Below are 16,735 nucleotides of genomic sequence, written 5' to 3' on the forward strand. Positions count from 1 at the left end.
GTGTACGATTAATAACGAATAAAAGAGGGAGAAAAGATGAAATGAGAAAAAGGGCAATGGCGGGCGGGCTGATTGTAAAGCCTGCCGCGTCGCCGGTCCCCTGAGACCCTAACTTGTGACGTCGCGACCGATATCTCACAGGCTAGATTCTCTGGTATTGGCGATGAGTGCTGCCTTTTGCCGATCAAAAGTCAGTCCTAGTCATCAGAGATAGAAAACGGCCGGAAACGTCGACGCTATGTAAGCGGGGAAGTTAAAGAGACTCGACATTCTATAAATCTATAATCCACTATTACATGGTGCATCTTAAAAAGATACTGGAGTTCCCTTGTGAATATATAATGCTTTAACATTATAATTTCGGTATAGTATGAGAATATATTGTAACAAAAGAAGGAACTATCTCTAAAAGTACGGTTATATATTCACGTTAAAGGTAAAATGTTTAGATGCATTTCAGATTTTCGGATCTTAAGTATCCTACATATAGGAGTTACGTACCGGATTGTAATTTCTAGTGCTTCTCTTAATAAATATAATTAAATAAATCGTGATAATTAAATATCACGAACGCGGTTTTAAAATAAGGGTGTATTTAATTAAGATAAAAAGAAAAATAAACATCAATTTATGTGTTGATCTCTTTGTATTTCGATAAACAGTTAAATTATCTGAACAATAATCTATTTTCCATCTTCTATTTTCCATTGAATATGTACAATTATTGGTACAAACCACGTCCGAAGTACGATGATAAAAATTGTTGTGATTATAAAAAAATAGTATGTCATCAGAAATATCTTGTGCCCTCTTCCACCAACCTACTTAACTCCGCCGCCGAATAACCTAAAACCTGTTTCAAATCGCATACAAACTTATATACGAATCGTTTCCCGTGCACCTTTGAAATCATATCTCCATCGTAATAGTAACGCAATGCACGACTCAATTTTTCGTAATTCATTGATGGTTTGTTTTTACGCGCTCCCCAAAGTTGCGCTACCGCTTCCGGTTGATTTAACTTGAACTCCCCCTCAGTCCCGACCCATTGAATAGCACCTCTGTGCTCGCGATCTGTTAACAACTCCAACAAGAACTGCCATAATTGTATTTGACCACTGTTAACCGAACGACTCGATGTCGCTATCGTGATTGGTGTGGAATCGATGTTTTCTAAAGGAACGCTAACTACTCGCGCTTGTTGATTCACTACTGGTCGCGGTTTTGTTGCCTTTTGGTTGCGAATTTTTATGGTTTTATCCACGTTATTTTCCGTAGGTGACGATGGTGGATCCTTCTGAACGACAGCTGCAAAATTGCGGAATGAATTAAATATTCGATTATGATTCGATACCATTAGATCGCAAATTTTTATGCAAATTCATATTTTTGCATAAATTTTGCATAATCTTTTTATACTGAGAATATAATTTAAATAGTAAAACTTCAGTAGAAAATTGTTTTACCTACCAAGTATTGTAGAAAGCACTATATTTTGAATATTTTATATATTTTTTCACATTATATACATTCGGCGCAATTTTGCACATTTAATTTTCTTTTAAATATAAATACATAAAAATCCGCATTCTAGATATCACTTTTTTAGTAAGTATACATACCAACAAATTTACACTTTCGAAGTAATTCTAAATGAGTCCAGAATACTTCCCCTGGGTCCAGAGGTACTTTAGCTTGAAATTCTTCCAGGGTGAGATTATACAATTGTTGACCTGTGATGTTCCAATCTGCCAATCTCACCGAGGCCAAATTAAATTGCCTAACTGCCCATTGAAGCCAGTGCTTGACATGTGTCTGTGTCCATTCTTTTGGATCGGCTGGAATTTTTAACCGTTCCTGTATAATATATACAAGTGTATAGTCACCATATAAATTGAAAGTAAATTCGACGTTTAATTTTCAACAAATTATACCTGTTCTTTTTTGTATTGTGGGTCAACCATCCATCTTATAACATTTCGTTTGCTATCTTCATTTACTGGTGTGGATGCTAAGTAGTGAAAAATATTTGTATTAAAGAAATCTCTACTAGTAACTTCTTATAAATTTTCTCTATATACCATTGCTTTCTGCTAGTTCTATATAATCCTCTGCAGGTTTCAAAACATCCACTATATTTATTCTTCTTTGTGTTGCTTTTATCTGAACATTTACTTGAACCAATCCCTCTCCTTGCACGCACTGATCAACCAAGTTCTTATGGCTTTCTAGCTGATGAAATAAATATAAGTGTAAGCAAATATGTTACCAAATTTATTGGACTGCTTAATCACACTGATTACCATTTGTGCATCTTGAAGCCAAAAAGAATAGTCTGTTAACTCTACTCCGAGTCTTTGTTCTAATAAATTTCTCAAGGTAGAGAGAGGCTCTCTGATATCCATATGTTGCATTAGAACACCTTCATTGCAATCTTCTCCATTTGCAGAGCCCTCCAATGCAAAGCTTGGTTCCACTTCTAAATCAGAACTTTCTTGTTGTAACTGAGCCATTATATCATCTTCCTGTGACAATATAGCTTCTGGTTCCATTTTAATTCGTTTTATCATAGCATAATCAGAATCGTCATCTGTGTCGAAACTGTGCAAAACAAACAAGTCTTAATTTTCTATGATAAATATTGTAAATATTTCTATAACGATATTATAAACATACATTCATACTGAAGTTTTTGAAACACTTTGCTTTTATTTTAATTACAATCAGATTGTTACAAAAAAAAACTGTAAAAAAACGCTTGTTTATTGTAACAAATGCAATACGTTTTGTAAATCTTAATAAGAAATTTGAAAAAAGCTAACCTCTTATCAGAACTTTTACGTCTGCTTTCCAGATCCATCAGAACGAAGCAAAGTTATCAAAGCTCCGTTAGATAAATATTAGGTAATTTTTATCTATACAAAATAATGATGATTTCTCTTACAAGGTTATAGACATTTTGTAACAGGTGTATAATCATAAACTACGAACTACTTGAGCATCAACTCAAATTTAGAAGCAATTTTCCTATAGATTGCGCTACAGTAAAAGTGCTGTAGCGAACTTCAGAGTTACTCTACGCCAATTTCAGGACAAGGAAGAAACCAGAGGAAATTTTCTCTTTGACCGTACCAATCTTAAGTTAAAGAAGCTCCCAACTTTATTAACCGAAGAAGAAAACTGAGTTATCAAGATTATCAATGATAATACTTTACTATATTTATACTTTACTACCTATTATTTTATCATACTATACATATATTTCAATTATTCTATTTTTTTTAGCAAGGTAATCTTTTTTGTAAATAATTAGTTAGAGATAAGAATTTAAAGCATCCAGACATGCCAAGTACATAATGAAATTTGATTGGAATCTATTTTAAAGTTCAATTTAGCGTTAAAGTTTTAAATAAATAAGTCAAGCTTTTCGTTATAAAATAAAGTTTTATTGTGTTATAAGAATTATTAAATTGTTAGAATTAACTATCGAGTTGCATAGATTGATAACCCTGATGTGATCGAAATTGTCTTTGAAATTGGTATGGCAGTACTTCTTTGGCCTGAATTTGGTGTAGAATAGCTTTGAAATTCGCTACAGTACAACCTCACTGCGTTGCAAATTAACATCAGGATTATAAATTTGGTCAAATTTCATTTCATTTACTCACAGTTAATTAGAACTATTTAAAAATACAATATCTATTTAAATCTTATAGATTTATATCTTATACTATATAGACACATATAGCTCTTACAGCATTAGACAGTAATCATTAATCCTTTGCCCTACGATTTAAGTTCTAACAGCGCATGCTGTAACCATCGGCAGGGTCGATCAGATGTCTAACTATTTCACGGTCTGGCTGAGCGTTCGAAGTTGTGTAAGGTGCAACTAATTTTATGTTGCAATATGTTTGATAAATAATTACTACCAATTGATCATTGAACAAGATTTTTATGGGTATCTTTCTAATATTTTTCAAGAAAATATATCTGCACATCGGTATGCAGCCAAGAAAAATAAATGTTTGTCGCATATAGTTCGAAAGACGTACCCACGAATCTAGCTCGACGTCGTAGGTTAAGGCGTTAATCTGATGTTAAGACTGCATGTAATATACTATTCTAATTTGCATTTATTCCATCTAAGTAATAATAAGTATTTAATTAGTTTATATTTATTAAATCTTACTCTTGACATACCAAGAACGATTCAATAAATGGTTACAATGATTGACAGTGATTCTCTTCGCTTAAAATTCAATTTGTCCAAAATATGTCAAAGATAAACAGCAAACCATTGTTTTCAACAACAAAGAAGTATAAATTAACGTAATAAAATAGAAAATGTGATGTATACGTAAAACATATTTTCTAGAATTTTCTATTTTTTACAGAAATTTTATAACTATTTGCATACAATTTAACACGTTGAATGCCATGTCAGTTTTAGAAAGTTTGGCCCTGGTGAATTTTTTATTATGCGATACATATAATATTGCATATTATCTACAACAGATATGTTACGGTGTACAATTATTATTAATGAATTTATATTTGAGATCACCGGTGATCCCCACAGCGCTGTAGTGTAATTTCGCTCCATTCACTTATTTTTTGCGCTTATCAATTATCTCATGTTGTTTCTTCGCATTGCTAAATAATTGTTCCATGTTGCTACGTTCAGGGACCTACCATAAACCATAATCTATCCCCCGGTCATATTTATTCAGACCCACAATAATCCTAAAAAACCGTTACAAGATTTAGCATTACTTTACTGTCAAGGCTCTTAATTGCCAACAAACATCTTTCGAGTCGAAACGTTCCTTAGGGTTATTGTTCATTGAGATAAAATACGGAAAAAGCAGGTTTTTCCCATGTTCGACAGCCACTAGTGGCAGGCGCACATAATAGATCTATATTTCATGTATAAATAAAATTATTTTTCTATGTTTTATATTACACTAATTTCGTCACACCACTGTGGTAACGATGGTCATAATAAAAAGTTTATAACTATTGACATTTGGTCAAATTATGTATTTTTACTAATCTTGGTGCGCCGGACACTGGTGACCTCACGGCGCCACGGCCAAGTTAAGTGTCAGTTATCAGTAACCCCCATGGCATTCAACGTGTTCATAAAATAATTAATATGTCATACACATTCATTCTACAAGTACAGTAGTGGTTCGCTAACTGTTCACGGATCGAGGCCTTATACCAATTATTGAAAGAAATATTTTACAAAATATCCCATATATATATATATTTATTTTTTTATGTATATATATATATATATATACATATGTATATATATACCTATATATATATATATATATATAGGTCCATTCCACGAAATTCGATCTATGAATTGGAGGGGATAGTAATGGTCACTTAACGAAACAAAATTCCGGCCAGTTAAGGTAACACTACTGTAACAGTCTTTAAATACGTACCTACATAAATTGCGGAGTTAATTTATAAAATACATTTCATTGTGATGTTTAGTTTTATCATTAATGACTATAGAAATAAATTTGCGGCTCTGGTAGAATTAAGTTACTATTTGTTTAATTAATGCTTTGAATGAATGACTTTTTGTTTCATCTACTAAACATAGAACAGATTGCCCAGAAAAGTTTACTATATCCGCGATGGCGCCACATTCTAATAACTTTTGCGCGACTGGCATATGATTATTTTCAAGAGCATGAAAGAATGGCGTTCTTCCTGAGCGATGATCCTTCAGATTTATTTCTGCTCCCATTTCTACCAAAGCATTAATTCCATCTAAATTGCCTTTTAATGCACAATAATGCAGTGGAGCCATTCCTTAAAACATACACAATTAGAGATTTTTTTACTTTTTATTTTTGGATATGCCTTACCTGTTGAATCCTCTCTGTTTAGTAGTTCAGGTTCTGTTACATAACTCAAAAGGTATGATAAAAATGGAGATGATTGTTTGCAGGCTAAAAGTACTGCAGAGTCATGAACAAGTTCTGATAAAATTGGTTTCGCTCCAGCTTCTAATAACAATTTCACTATGTCTTTAGATGCTTCATTCATAATTGCTAATTCCAAACTTGTCTAAAAAGATATTATATCTATATTATTATATTTGTATACTAATTGTGTTAATGTGTATATATGGATTTACCCTTCCATCTTCTGTTAATACATCAATACTAGTTTTTGAAGCTTCTAAAATTAACAATAATCTTTGCACATCGTGTAATTGGTCATTCACCACAGCTCGATGTATATTCAACATGCCATTATCATCATAATGCTGCATTTCATCATAGTCTCTTTCTATTTGCCTAGCAACCTTTTTACATAAGGAATGAGGTGTTGACAATACTTCCTTCACTCTGTTCACATCAGTATTGTTATTAAAAAGTTCATTAAAGCAATTATCAAAGTCTACTGTATTTTGTAAAGGTATTGTATCCTGTTTACACATGGGGAACAAATCTATGTCGTTGATATTATTATTAAAGTTAGATTTGCACTGTATTTGCCTTTCTGTTTGCGTGTATACTTCTTGCATAACAGGAGAAAGATTAACAGTGGAACGTTCTATTTGCTTTATTCTTTCTACGGTAGGTATATTTTCTTTCACTAATACAAAACTTTCACTATCAAGAAGTCCAAATACATCAGTTTGAATTTGAGAATCATGAACTGTTCTTAATATTTCAGGTGGAATAATTGGGACTTGCTTTGCTATACCTATTCCACATTCCGCAAGGGCATGCAAAGCTTTAGCTCGAAGTTGATCATCTTTTACACTAATTAGTGCTTCTTTAATTACATTTAAACACTCTGATAATTTTCCATTTTCCTCATTGTCTTCAGTTTCCTCAGCTCTTATTTTATTCTGACTCTTATTTTTACAAAACTTTGGCTTATTTCCTATCTCAGTAAATATACCTTGAGTTTTCTTATCAACATTTTTGTTATTTACAAGTGCCGAAGTACAATTTTTCTCTTGTGTATTATTATAACATTCGCCTATAATTGTATTTTTTTCACATAGAATCATAACATCATCCTTATCATCATCACTCTTATTATTATCAAGTATTTTTGGTATAAAATTTGCTGGCTTTTTTAAAACACTTGTAAATTTTTGAATTTCACTACTATTTGGACTACAAGAATTAATATTTGATACAATAATCTTTTTCACAGGATGATTCTGTCCATCCAAATTAGAATGTTTTCTTTTCTTTGCCTTTTCACAAGATACAGTGATTTTATTGGTATTAACTCTAGTTGGAGAGATTTTTAACTTCTCACATCTTACTACTGGAAACTTTGATTTTGCTAATTGAATTATTGAGCTTCTATTATTTGATATATCTGTTTTTCTTGAAACATCATTATTTTCATTTCCTTTACTTTTCTCATTATTTTTGAAAATACATTCCTCTGCATTCTTTTGTTTATTTACTAATACTATATTATTCTTTCCTGGTTCTGTATTTTTTTCTGGAACACCTGGAATATTTTGAAAAATATTGTGCCCATTCTCATTTAATAGTAACAATTTGTTACTTTGATCCACTTTATTCACTTTAGCCAAAACATAATGCTTTTGAACTACTTTCTTGCTTTGAGTTACAGGCACTTTACATTTAATAGATGCCAATAATTCACTAGAAGAAAGAGGCTTTACAACAAACTGTGTATGTGATTTTGTACAGCAAGGTGATCTTGTAGTAGATTTCTGTACTTCTGCATGTAACTGAGGTTCCAATGGTTTTAATAATGCACTAATATCATTTTGTGAAATGACAGAAGAAGTGGTACCACTATTTTTTACATAATATCTACCTTGCTGGACCTTAGTAATCTTTGGGACACTTGGTAAATTCTTTTGATTCAAAATTTTTACTTTAACTTCACCTAGATCTTTGCCATCTTGTGTTTGTATCCTTAATTTCTGTATAGCATTAGTAGATAACGTTTTTATATTCTTTATTCCACTCAGATTACTTTGCAGTTCTGCATTAGTAATAGCACTCGCTTCGTGATCTTTAAATATTGAACTACATTTAGACGAGTTGACCGTGCTTGGAAATTTGTGTGGCAAGGTGAATTCCCGCTTGCATTCTATTATTGGAATATTAATACTGGCCTCTTTACGGTATTTTTTTGAAGTTGACGAAAGCAGAGGATCCATTTAAATGTAACTCTATCAGCAGAATTTCGAGGAGTTCTGGAATACCACGTGATGAAATAAAAAAATTATTGTAAAACTGTTCGTATCACACATCGAATTATGTGACACATAACCTGCATACACGTAAATAGTAAAATGTTATTTAACCTTGTTTAGCTATACGATCGTTTATACAATGGAAAAATTACTTCCTACCACTAGGATCAATTTTCATTTAAAAAAATCGATAGTATTTGGTTTTAAAAATATGCAACTAATACCCGCTTTATACAAAACGGGACATCCCTCTATCGAGATTTACTGCCATCTATTTTGTGAAAACTGCGTTTATGTTTAAGACCAGGAAAAAATCATCTGTTGACCTACTTTTTCTAATCATTTTTAATTATTGCGATTCTTCCTCAAACAAAATATGTGTATAATTACCGAGCATAAAATTTCCTGAGAAAAGTAGATAGATAAAATTAAAGCTTTAAGTAGTTTTAAGTTTCGCAATTAAATTCATATAAAGGTGCAATAATGGGGATGTAAAATAATGAATAAATTTAGTTAATCGAAGCTTCTAATTGAATGCATGCCTTTAATAGCTTTTATAAATAATTGTATTACTTTTGTTTATTAATAACTTAAAAGCGTATTATAAAATAATTACATTTACATTCGTTCATCTATAGTGTCTATAGGGATTATGTAAGATAACTATTGGTATTACTGACAACAAATTTTACTATTTCATTGATTGTTCTGTACTCCATTCAACATATCGAGACAGGTGAGATAAATAAACCCCCATAACCAAAATCTTACGATAGAAATAGAATTATATTCATAAACTTCAGATATTATAGAAAACTGCTTTTCCGAATATTAATTTCTCAGATAGTAAATTGACCATTGAATCAAAGTATGCGTATTATTTTCTCTCTAGTATCACATTTATTATATTATAAATAATTATAACAGAGATAAGTAGGGTTATATCTGCAGGATGTTCTCAAAATGATGGTACAATTAAAAAGATTAAAAAGATTAAAGAGATTGGAAAACATAGAATAAAATTCTTTGGTGGACGGTCAAGAGAGTATAAGTCAGAAAACTATGAACAAGACAGTATAACTCAACTTATGCTATTTTGCCCGCCAACATATTGTGATATTCATCTTTGATATACAGTGGCGTATAAAAGTTTTCGCTCTGTATACTATTAGAATCTCAGATATAAAGCGGAAAATAAATGAAATTAATTTGTAGTATTAGAACCACAAGTAAAAGACAACAATGCAGAATATATTATAGTGTAGTTATTACTGATCGTGTTTTGATCAAAATTTATTTTTGCCCACTCACTAAAGAATTGATTAGAACAAAGTTCTGTTTCCGAAGAAATGGAATTAAATCGCAAAAACATTTATGCATCAGGCTACAACTTGCAACTTCTAAATTCACTAATACTGTTAGTAACTTATTTTGCGAGATGGCCCAGGTTGCTAAACGCTCTAGCAAGTTGTGCGACTCGAGTGAATTGTATGCACGTTGATTGAACATGTTTCATTTCAGTTTGAAGCGTGCGCCACGTGTTCCCGTGATATTACGGAAGGAGAGAGGGGCAACTCATTAGGAGGGAGAGAGAAATGCCAACTGTGGACGCTGTGGTTAAATTCCATCTGTGGCAGCGGCCGCATATACCGATTAGTTGGAAGTATTGTGTCAACCGGCTGCGTAAACGTATGGAGTGATCACTGAGAAGATATTATAAGAGGATCGTTCGCGCAATCATGGACGATCGGCGGAACAGCCGCGAAGTGGTCACCATATTGTTCCTGTGCCTGCTCTGGTATGGAATCTCGAGCAGCAGTAACGTCGTCGGCAAGATGCTGTTATCGGAATTTCCTTATCCGATGACAGTAACCATGGTCCAGTTAACCTCCATCACCGTTTATTCAGGCCCGTTCTTCAATCTATGGGGTGTTAGAAAATATTCCAATGATATTCCCTGGGGATACTATTTACGGCTAATCGTACCACTCGCCCTGGGCAAATTCCTCGCGAACGTGTTCAGCCACGTCAGCATTTGGAAAGTGCCCGTCTCTTACGCTCATACTGGTATGAGATATTATTTTGACAGTCACGTGTTTCGCACGCAGATCCATCTTTAAAAATAAAACAAGCCGACCTTTATTCCTAAACGCGCGCGAGCTAATGTCACACAATCTAATACCATACTTTTGCATTGTGATAATGATGATAACTCTGAATGATCTTAATCGATTGCCTGTTTACATGTATTTATGAATGTTTGAAAAGAAATACTTTAAAACGTCTAATCTTTAACAACCACAGCTTTAGATAGATGAAATAGATGTTATCTTATGATTCAAGTTGATAAATAATTCATTAATGATGCAAACTAAGATAAGTCTTTTATGTAATTTTGCACTTCTGCCTACTAGATAAATACATAAATTTCTCTTAATTATTATCTAAAATTGTAATGCATACATTTTAGAACTAGTTTTTATGAATATGTTGCTTATTTTTTTATTTTATAAATTCCATATATTAACTAAAGTTTGGCTCTGTCCCAGTGAAGGCTACAATGCCCTTCTTCACGGTATTCCTCTCAAGAATCATATTGAAGGAAAAGCAGACTTGGAAAGTGTATCTTAGCTTAGTTCCAATCGTGGTAGGTGTGGCTGTAGCCACGCTTACAGAGCTCAGTTTTAATATGATCGGCTTGTTGAGTGCCTTAGCATCTACCATGGCATTTTCCTTGCAGAATATTTATTCTAAAAAGGTACTTAGACCAATTTAGCGTTCATATTATGGCTGTGGATCTATAATACTAATGATACGTTTGTTTTCAGGTGCTACACGACACAGGAATACATCACTTGAGGCTTCTACTTATTTTGGGCCGCCTGGCACTGATATTATTTTCACCTATATGGTTATTATACGATCTGTGGAGGTTGATATACGATCCAGTTACTGGGGAATCCGCTGATTTAAGTTACTACATAATATGCCTATTACTATTAGATGGTGTGCTGAACTGGTTGCAAAATATCATCGCGTTTTCTGTACTATCTATCGTTACCCCTTTAACGTATGCAGTGGCCAGCGCGAGTAAACGTATATTCGTAATCGCGGTAACTTTGTTCGTGCTTGGGAACCCAGTGACGTGGTTAAACATATTCGGTATGACGTTGGCCATACTCGGTGTGTTGTGCTACAATAAAGCGAAGTACGATCAGAGAATAGAGAAAGAGAGTCGAACAACGCTTCCGAAGTATTATGATAAAGACCGTAACGGCAGCGATAGTTCCTTTATGGTAAATGGATGGACTGGAAAGAAGCATCAATTGCTTGCAGTCTAGTCTGAGTTATATTCGACTCATTTTATATTTGACAAGTTCATATGAGTTTTTTCTGTTGATATATGGTATCTCAGTTCTAGTGATTCAGATATTTACATGGGAAGATATAGCATTCTAGTTAAAACAATATACACGGATCAAAACTCATATGATGACAAAAATATTTATATAAACGTACATATTTTATTAGTATTATTCTGCACAAAAGAGTAATTCATTTAGTACTCAAAGTTGATTGCCTTTTTTGTTCGTTTTAGGGAATATTTTAACCCCTTGCCGTACGATTTAAGTTCCGAATGCGGCCAAGAACAAAATGTGTTTGTCGCATGTAGCCCCAAGAATGTACGTTTCATGCTCGTTTTGTTTATGATTGGTCCAAAGGACCAATTTCTCGTACGTGTTCATGTTTGGCCCGAAAGACGTACTACGAGTCTAACTCGACGTTGTAGGTTAAGGGATTAAGATGATTTTATGTTTATGTTATCTTGCTTCTCACAGGCGAATAGACTTGCTGGCAAGGTGGGACTATATAATTCGCGAAATCGTTAGCGTTCATAGCTAATTGCTGGGTCAATTAGCCTTTAAGATCGATTACATTCCCTTGTCGCGAAAACAATGGTGAATAGATAGAAATCGGATTTCAACTGCATCGATCGATATCGAGCGATATTCACATACTATCGATTAGGTTTCAAATTCAATACCTTCTTCCAGCTAGCTCAGGTGTTATGGTTGAATATTATCAGCTCCTTAGGTTGTTATAGCACTTTAACCCTCTATGAAAATTTGTCTTCATAATACTCCCAGTAGACTTTCGCTTGTATGGATTATTACTATCGAAATAATATTTTTTCTATGTACCGCCTATATTAATGTATGAGGTTTAGAAGTATAATTGGCGGAACGAATACAGTAAGGTCTTAAAAATTGGACTGCTCCTTTTTGGATATCAACTTAATTTAGATTCTCTAATTACAGTCGTTAAAACCGCGTAGTGCCTTATTATATTAATTCCAGCAATTATACTTCCCTCTAGAAACTCTAGAAATAATTCATAGAGGGTTAAATAAGTGTCATGTTGACGTTCTTCAAGCGTGTGTTCAGATATGGTGTGCGTGAATTGTATGCGGGAGATGTTCTAGCTGAAAGCAATCTATACATTTATTTTTATAAATAAAATACAGGTGTGTATAAAAATATACCAGATATGTTCACCACCATTTTCCTCGTTACACTGCTTCGCCACATCAATTTGCTCTCCTTTACAGAGTTTTTATAATGTTAGGAGGAGATACCGGTCGGGCTACGGTGAGGTCCAAACGTGGACCAGCCGCAGCGATCAACGGGACAGCCAAGCAGCAGTCGCAATCTTCTGTGCTAGCCTCGTTTACTCGCAGAATTCTGTCATAAGGTTTTAAAACGCCATCGCAGGGTCCTCCAGGCCGAAGACGATTTATATAAACTCCACGCTCATACAGACCATCGGATACGGAGAAGCCAAAGTCCTCGTATACTGGGTCCTTGTGTAAGGAAACGTGAACTATCTGTTGAGGCCTGTCTGAGTTGCTGCATTCCTGTGGCCTGAGAACGGGGAAAAGATTAAAATAAATTATTATTTTTAAAAAAATGCCTTTAAGTAGAAAACTATTATGTAATAAAACAGGAAAAAAAGTTTTATAAGTTCTATTCTTACCCAGGATAAGGAGGCATGTGTACATCCAGTTGACCACTATCCACTGAAGCTGTATCCCAAAGCCTCAGAATCTCCGGACCTGTTCCACTGTTTTCTCCTAGCTCTCCCCAAGAATCCACTGCACTGTCTACACTAGGTAGACTCTCCCTCGCTGGTCGAAGAATTCCTGAAGGATACTGTTGCACTGAATCGCTTCCTATACTGGACTCCTTGCAGTACTCTCTATAAAATACAATATTCCATCATTATTTCTCCATGCCATTTGCTCTTTACAACCTTAGGGGAGTAGAAAGCACTGAAGAGTTAAGAAGAGCTTGGTCGGTACTTGTAGGTCATACAGTTACCTGGTTTCCGACGTAGGGTCCGGTTTCCTCACGGTCAGGGCGATAACCGAGTTCCCTGGTCGATGTAACAGTTGTGCGGCTTGTCTGAGGTCGCCAGGGTCTAGTTTTTGCCCGTCTATAGCTAATAGTCTGTCCCCTGGAGCTAGGCTGCCGGTTCTGTAAGCCAGAGATCCCTTACGAACTTCGGTAATGATCAAGTCCTCGTTCACCGTGAGACCTACATCAGGCTGTCCGCCAATAGGTCTCGCTACTCGCACCGTGAACACTCCTGAGCTGGGAACAACTGGTCCACCGACCTTGTACTCCGTTACTAGCTCGATCTGTCGAGAAAAAGAAACTTTAAATTTAAGAATTGTTCTATAATAACCTAGAGGTTGAAGTAAAAGAAACAGAAGAGGGAAAAGAATAAAACAACGGAATACGAAAAGATTTAGATAAAGTCGACGCTTAATCAATAAAAATAAAATACGAAGAATCACTACAACGTAATTTTGCTAATTACCATTTGGGAAGTTTCCAAAATGCCAGTTACCTCAGCTGGCTGAAGATCTCTGAGCATTCTACGATTAATTGCAAGAACTTTATCTCCAGGCAAAAGGACTCCGCTGCGTTCAGCTGGACCTCCAGCTTCTAATAGACTAACGACATAATTTAGACGATCTTCAGCGAGCTTTAAAGCAAGTCCAAATCCTTTGTGATCTGGTCTAAGGACCACAGTCAGGCTCTCTTTCGTTTGCAGAGTTTGATTGGAGGTCTGTTGCGCTTGTGGCTGCGCCCTCCTCTTGACTGTTCTCTGCGAAGCACTAGGAGGCCTAGGTAAGATCTGTAGCCTAGCTATGCGAGAGTCGAAGTTGTTTCTGAGCAGTTTGGCGGCTGTCACTGCATCCTGGACAGGGGTTTCGTCCACCGCTAATAGTTTGTCTCCGGGTTGCAGGGCGCCACAGCGATCTGCCGTACTTGCTGGTCTCAAACTTTCAATGTAGACTCCGTTTGGTGTTTCTCTTACTGTTAGACCCAGTTCTCCTGAAATTACATATGCATGTAATTACATATATACAAGTTAATTATTTAAGTTGAAATTGGAAATGCACTGTTCGATTAAGCTACCCGAGAGTCCACGTTCCAATTGCACCAGAAGGGAACCGGAAGTAGCTGCCCTCGCCTCTTCCATGTTAGCAACGTCATACTCGATGGTCAAGGAAGCTACAGGAGCATCGGAACTTCTTCTAAGCGCTCTTTGAGCCTCTGCCAAGGTCAAACCTCTCAATTCGGTATCATCCACAGCCAATAATCTATCTCCAGGCCTAACTCTTCCTTCTTTTGCCGCTGGTCCATCAGATTTCACTCCAGTGACTACCAGAGCTCTAGAAACTCCACCCCTAAGGGTAACTCCGAGACTTCCTCCTTCGCGTTCCACCCTAACTTGAGCTACTTTAGAGGAAACACTGGAAGGAGTGGATACAGGACTGTCCTGATCGTCTAGTAGCAAGAAACTGTGCGTATGGTAAGACTGGGATGTGATCTCGTCGGGTCGAGCTGAGTCGGAACTAGCGGACGTGGCCACGCTTCCTGGCCGAGCACGGTTTTTATGCGAGCGCATGGTGGTCAGTCTCAGCGAGCTGAACATCCTCGGCAGTCTATCCGTGGAGTATTCTACTTAGCACCGATGCTGTTTCCGTATCGAGTTATCATTACCATCGCTGAGGAAGTGCAGAAAAGATTCTGGTCTACGTCTTTTCGTTAAACATCCCTTTAAGACGCGTTTATTATGGAGCGAATGGACCGTCCGATTTTCCACTTAAATAATTTCCATGGAACATCGACAAAGTTGAAACGACAGGTCACTAGATTCGAATATCTCCACGAAAATTTTTGGATTTCAACAGGGTACCACACTAAAACTATTACACTTCGTTTCACTACGATTAACTATGGATTAGACATCTACTAAATCGCAATAAATATCCATTTTAGAAACGATGAACGTGTTCAGAAGAGTAAGTACGACCTGGAGGAGCAGCAGGTCGTCAAGGAGCCGCTACGATCGGCAGATTCTTGTTGCTCGCGGCGTAAACAGCGCATCTGTGTCTTTGTTCGCGGGTTTGAAGAGCCGTCGACGATAGAAACTCGTCGTGGAGCGGGCGTACGGAGAACTGTAACGAGTAGCGATGCCTGTCGAAAATAGCCGCACGATGTAGGGCCGCAATCGTGGTAGCGTCGAGTCTATTTATAGGGACGAGAGAGAAAGAGAGAGGGAGAGAGTGTGTGCGGCCCTGCGGGCGCCCCGCAGTCGCTGCACCGTCAAATAAGTCTGCACTTCTCGTTAAAAGCTTCGATTTCGAGCGTCTGTGTTCCTTCGAACACGTCGTAAAGCCTTTCCTCTTGGTTTCCTCGCGTTTCAAACGTTTGCTCCTCCCAGATTTCACGGCCGGTATATTCTCTCTTATTTTTAGTTATCGATATCCGCGACGTCGAATGATATCATCAGTACCTAGAACTTTTTTATGTAGCGGTTCGATGATCTGATTAGAATTTTGATTACCCTTTGCACAGCTTACGGAATTAGACTCTGTTCGGAACAACGAATAACTTTTAGAGGCGTAGGATTTATACAGGATTGGAAATGAAGCAGAGAACACACCTTTTTTTTTTTAGTATTAATTTTATACAAAACTTGATACCTCGAGTGTTTCTAAACCATGAAAAACTTTGTCAAGGTATTAGAAATCCTCGCTATAGTTGATTGTTAACAATATTCGTTATACGAACGAAACTACAGACAGCTATGAGCGCTTTAAAAATCCTGTTCGAAGGTAAGTAAAAAATATTTAAATAACGACACTTTCGAAATAATCTGTTTATAACAGTCGGTCAAAGAGCAGAAAGTAAGAAGCCGCGGATTCAGAGTCCATTGACCGATCCTCTCGGTCGGTCGGTTTTTGCGGACTCTTCCTACGACGTCTCTTTCCTCTCTAAATCTTTCCTCGTTTCAATTTCTCGAGCTGCTTAGCGTTTCGATTCATCCCCTTCCACCCTCATTGATCCAATCTCCGCTTCGCGGAACTGCGTACACCTTCCATCGTTCTTCGTTTCTCGACCTTTCGCTTCCGCGTAATCTGCATTG

General features: G+C 36.0%; 4 protein-coding genes across 5 annotated transcripts; 1 reads left to right on the top strand and 3 right to left on the bottom strand.

The window, feature by feature from the left end:
* Window positions 1-627: 627 nt before the first annotated feature.
* On the bottom strand, window positions 628-3,258 carry LOC132914992 (DNA-binding protein Ets97D). The gene is made up of 6 exons (XM_060974599.1): window positions 2,823-3,258; window positions 2,304-2,601; window positions 2,082-2,232; window positions 1,935-2,011; window positions 1,623-1,857; window positions 628-1,308 (listed from the first exon to the last, which is right to left on the bottom strand). The coding sequence occupies exons 1-6, from the start codon at window positions 2,858-2,860 to the stop codon at window positions 791-793; spliced, it is 1,317 nt and encodes a 438-aa protein (XP_060830582.1). The 5' UTR covers window positions 2,861-3,258; the 3' UTR covers window positions 628-790.
* A 166-nt stretch (window positions 3,259-3,424) lies between these two features.
* On the bottom strand, window positions 3,425-8,661 carry LOC132914975 (uncharacterized). Of its 2 annotated transcripts, XM_060974547.1 has the most exons (4): window positions 8,393-8,661; window positions 6,167-8,310; window positions 5,895-6,096; window positions 3,425-5,838 (listed from the first exon to the last, which is right to left on the bottom strand). In XM_060974547.1, exons 2-4 carry the CDS (start codon window positions 8,195-8,197, stop codon window positions 5,561-5,563), a joined length of 2,511 nt encoding a protein of 836 aa, XP_060830530.1. In that variant the 5' UTR covers window positions 8,198-8,310; window positions 8,393-8,661; the 3' UTR covers window positions 3,425-5,560. The 2 variants fall into 2 exon arrangements, with proteins under 2 accessions (XP_060830530.1, XP_060830529.1); XM_060974546.1 differs by having other exon boundaries at window positions 6,167-8,661.
* A 1,076-nt stretch (window positions 8,662-9,737) lies between these two features.
* Window positions 9,738-12,773, top strand: LOC132914997 (solute carrier family 35 member E1 homolog). Its single transcript, XM_060974609.1, has 3 exons — window positions 9,738-10,300; window positions 10,783-10,991; window positions 11,062-12,773. The coding sequence occupies exons 1-3, from the start codon at window positions 9,973-9,975 to the stop codon at window positions 11,572-11,574; spliced, it is 1,050 nt and encodes a 349-aa protein (XP_060830592.1). The 5' UTR covers window positions 9,738-9,972; the 3' UTR covers window positions 11,575-12,773.
* On the bottom strand, window positions 12,711-16,705 carry LOC132914983 (glutamate receptor-interacting protein 2). The gene is made up of 5 exons (XM_060974574.1): window positions 14,719-16,705; window positions 14,114-14,634; window positions 13,612-13,931; window positions 13,268-13,489; window positions 12,711-13,155 (listed from the first exon to the last, which is right to left on the bottom strand). Exons 1-5 carry the CDS (start codon window positions 15,236-15,238, stop codon window positions 12,837-12,839), a joined length of 1,902 nt encoding a protein of 633 aa, XP_060830557.1. The 5' UTR covers window positions 15,239-16,705; the 3' UTR covers window positions 12,711-12,836.
* Window positions 16,706-16,735: the final 30 nt, after the last annotated feature.

This window comes from Bombus pascuorum, chromosome 15, assembly GCF_905332965.1.
Source record: "Bombus pascuorum chromosome 15, iyBomPasc1.1, whole genome shotgun sequence".
Lineage (NCBI taxonomy): Eukaryota > Metazoa > Arthropoda > Insecta > Hymenoptera > Apidae > Bombus > Bombus pascuorum.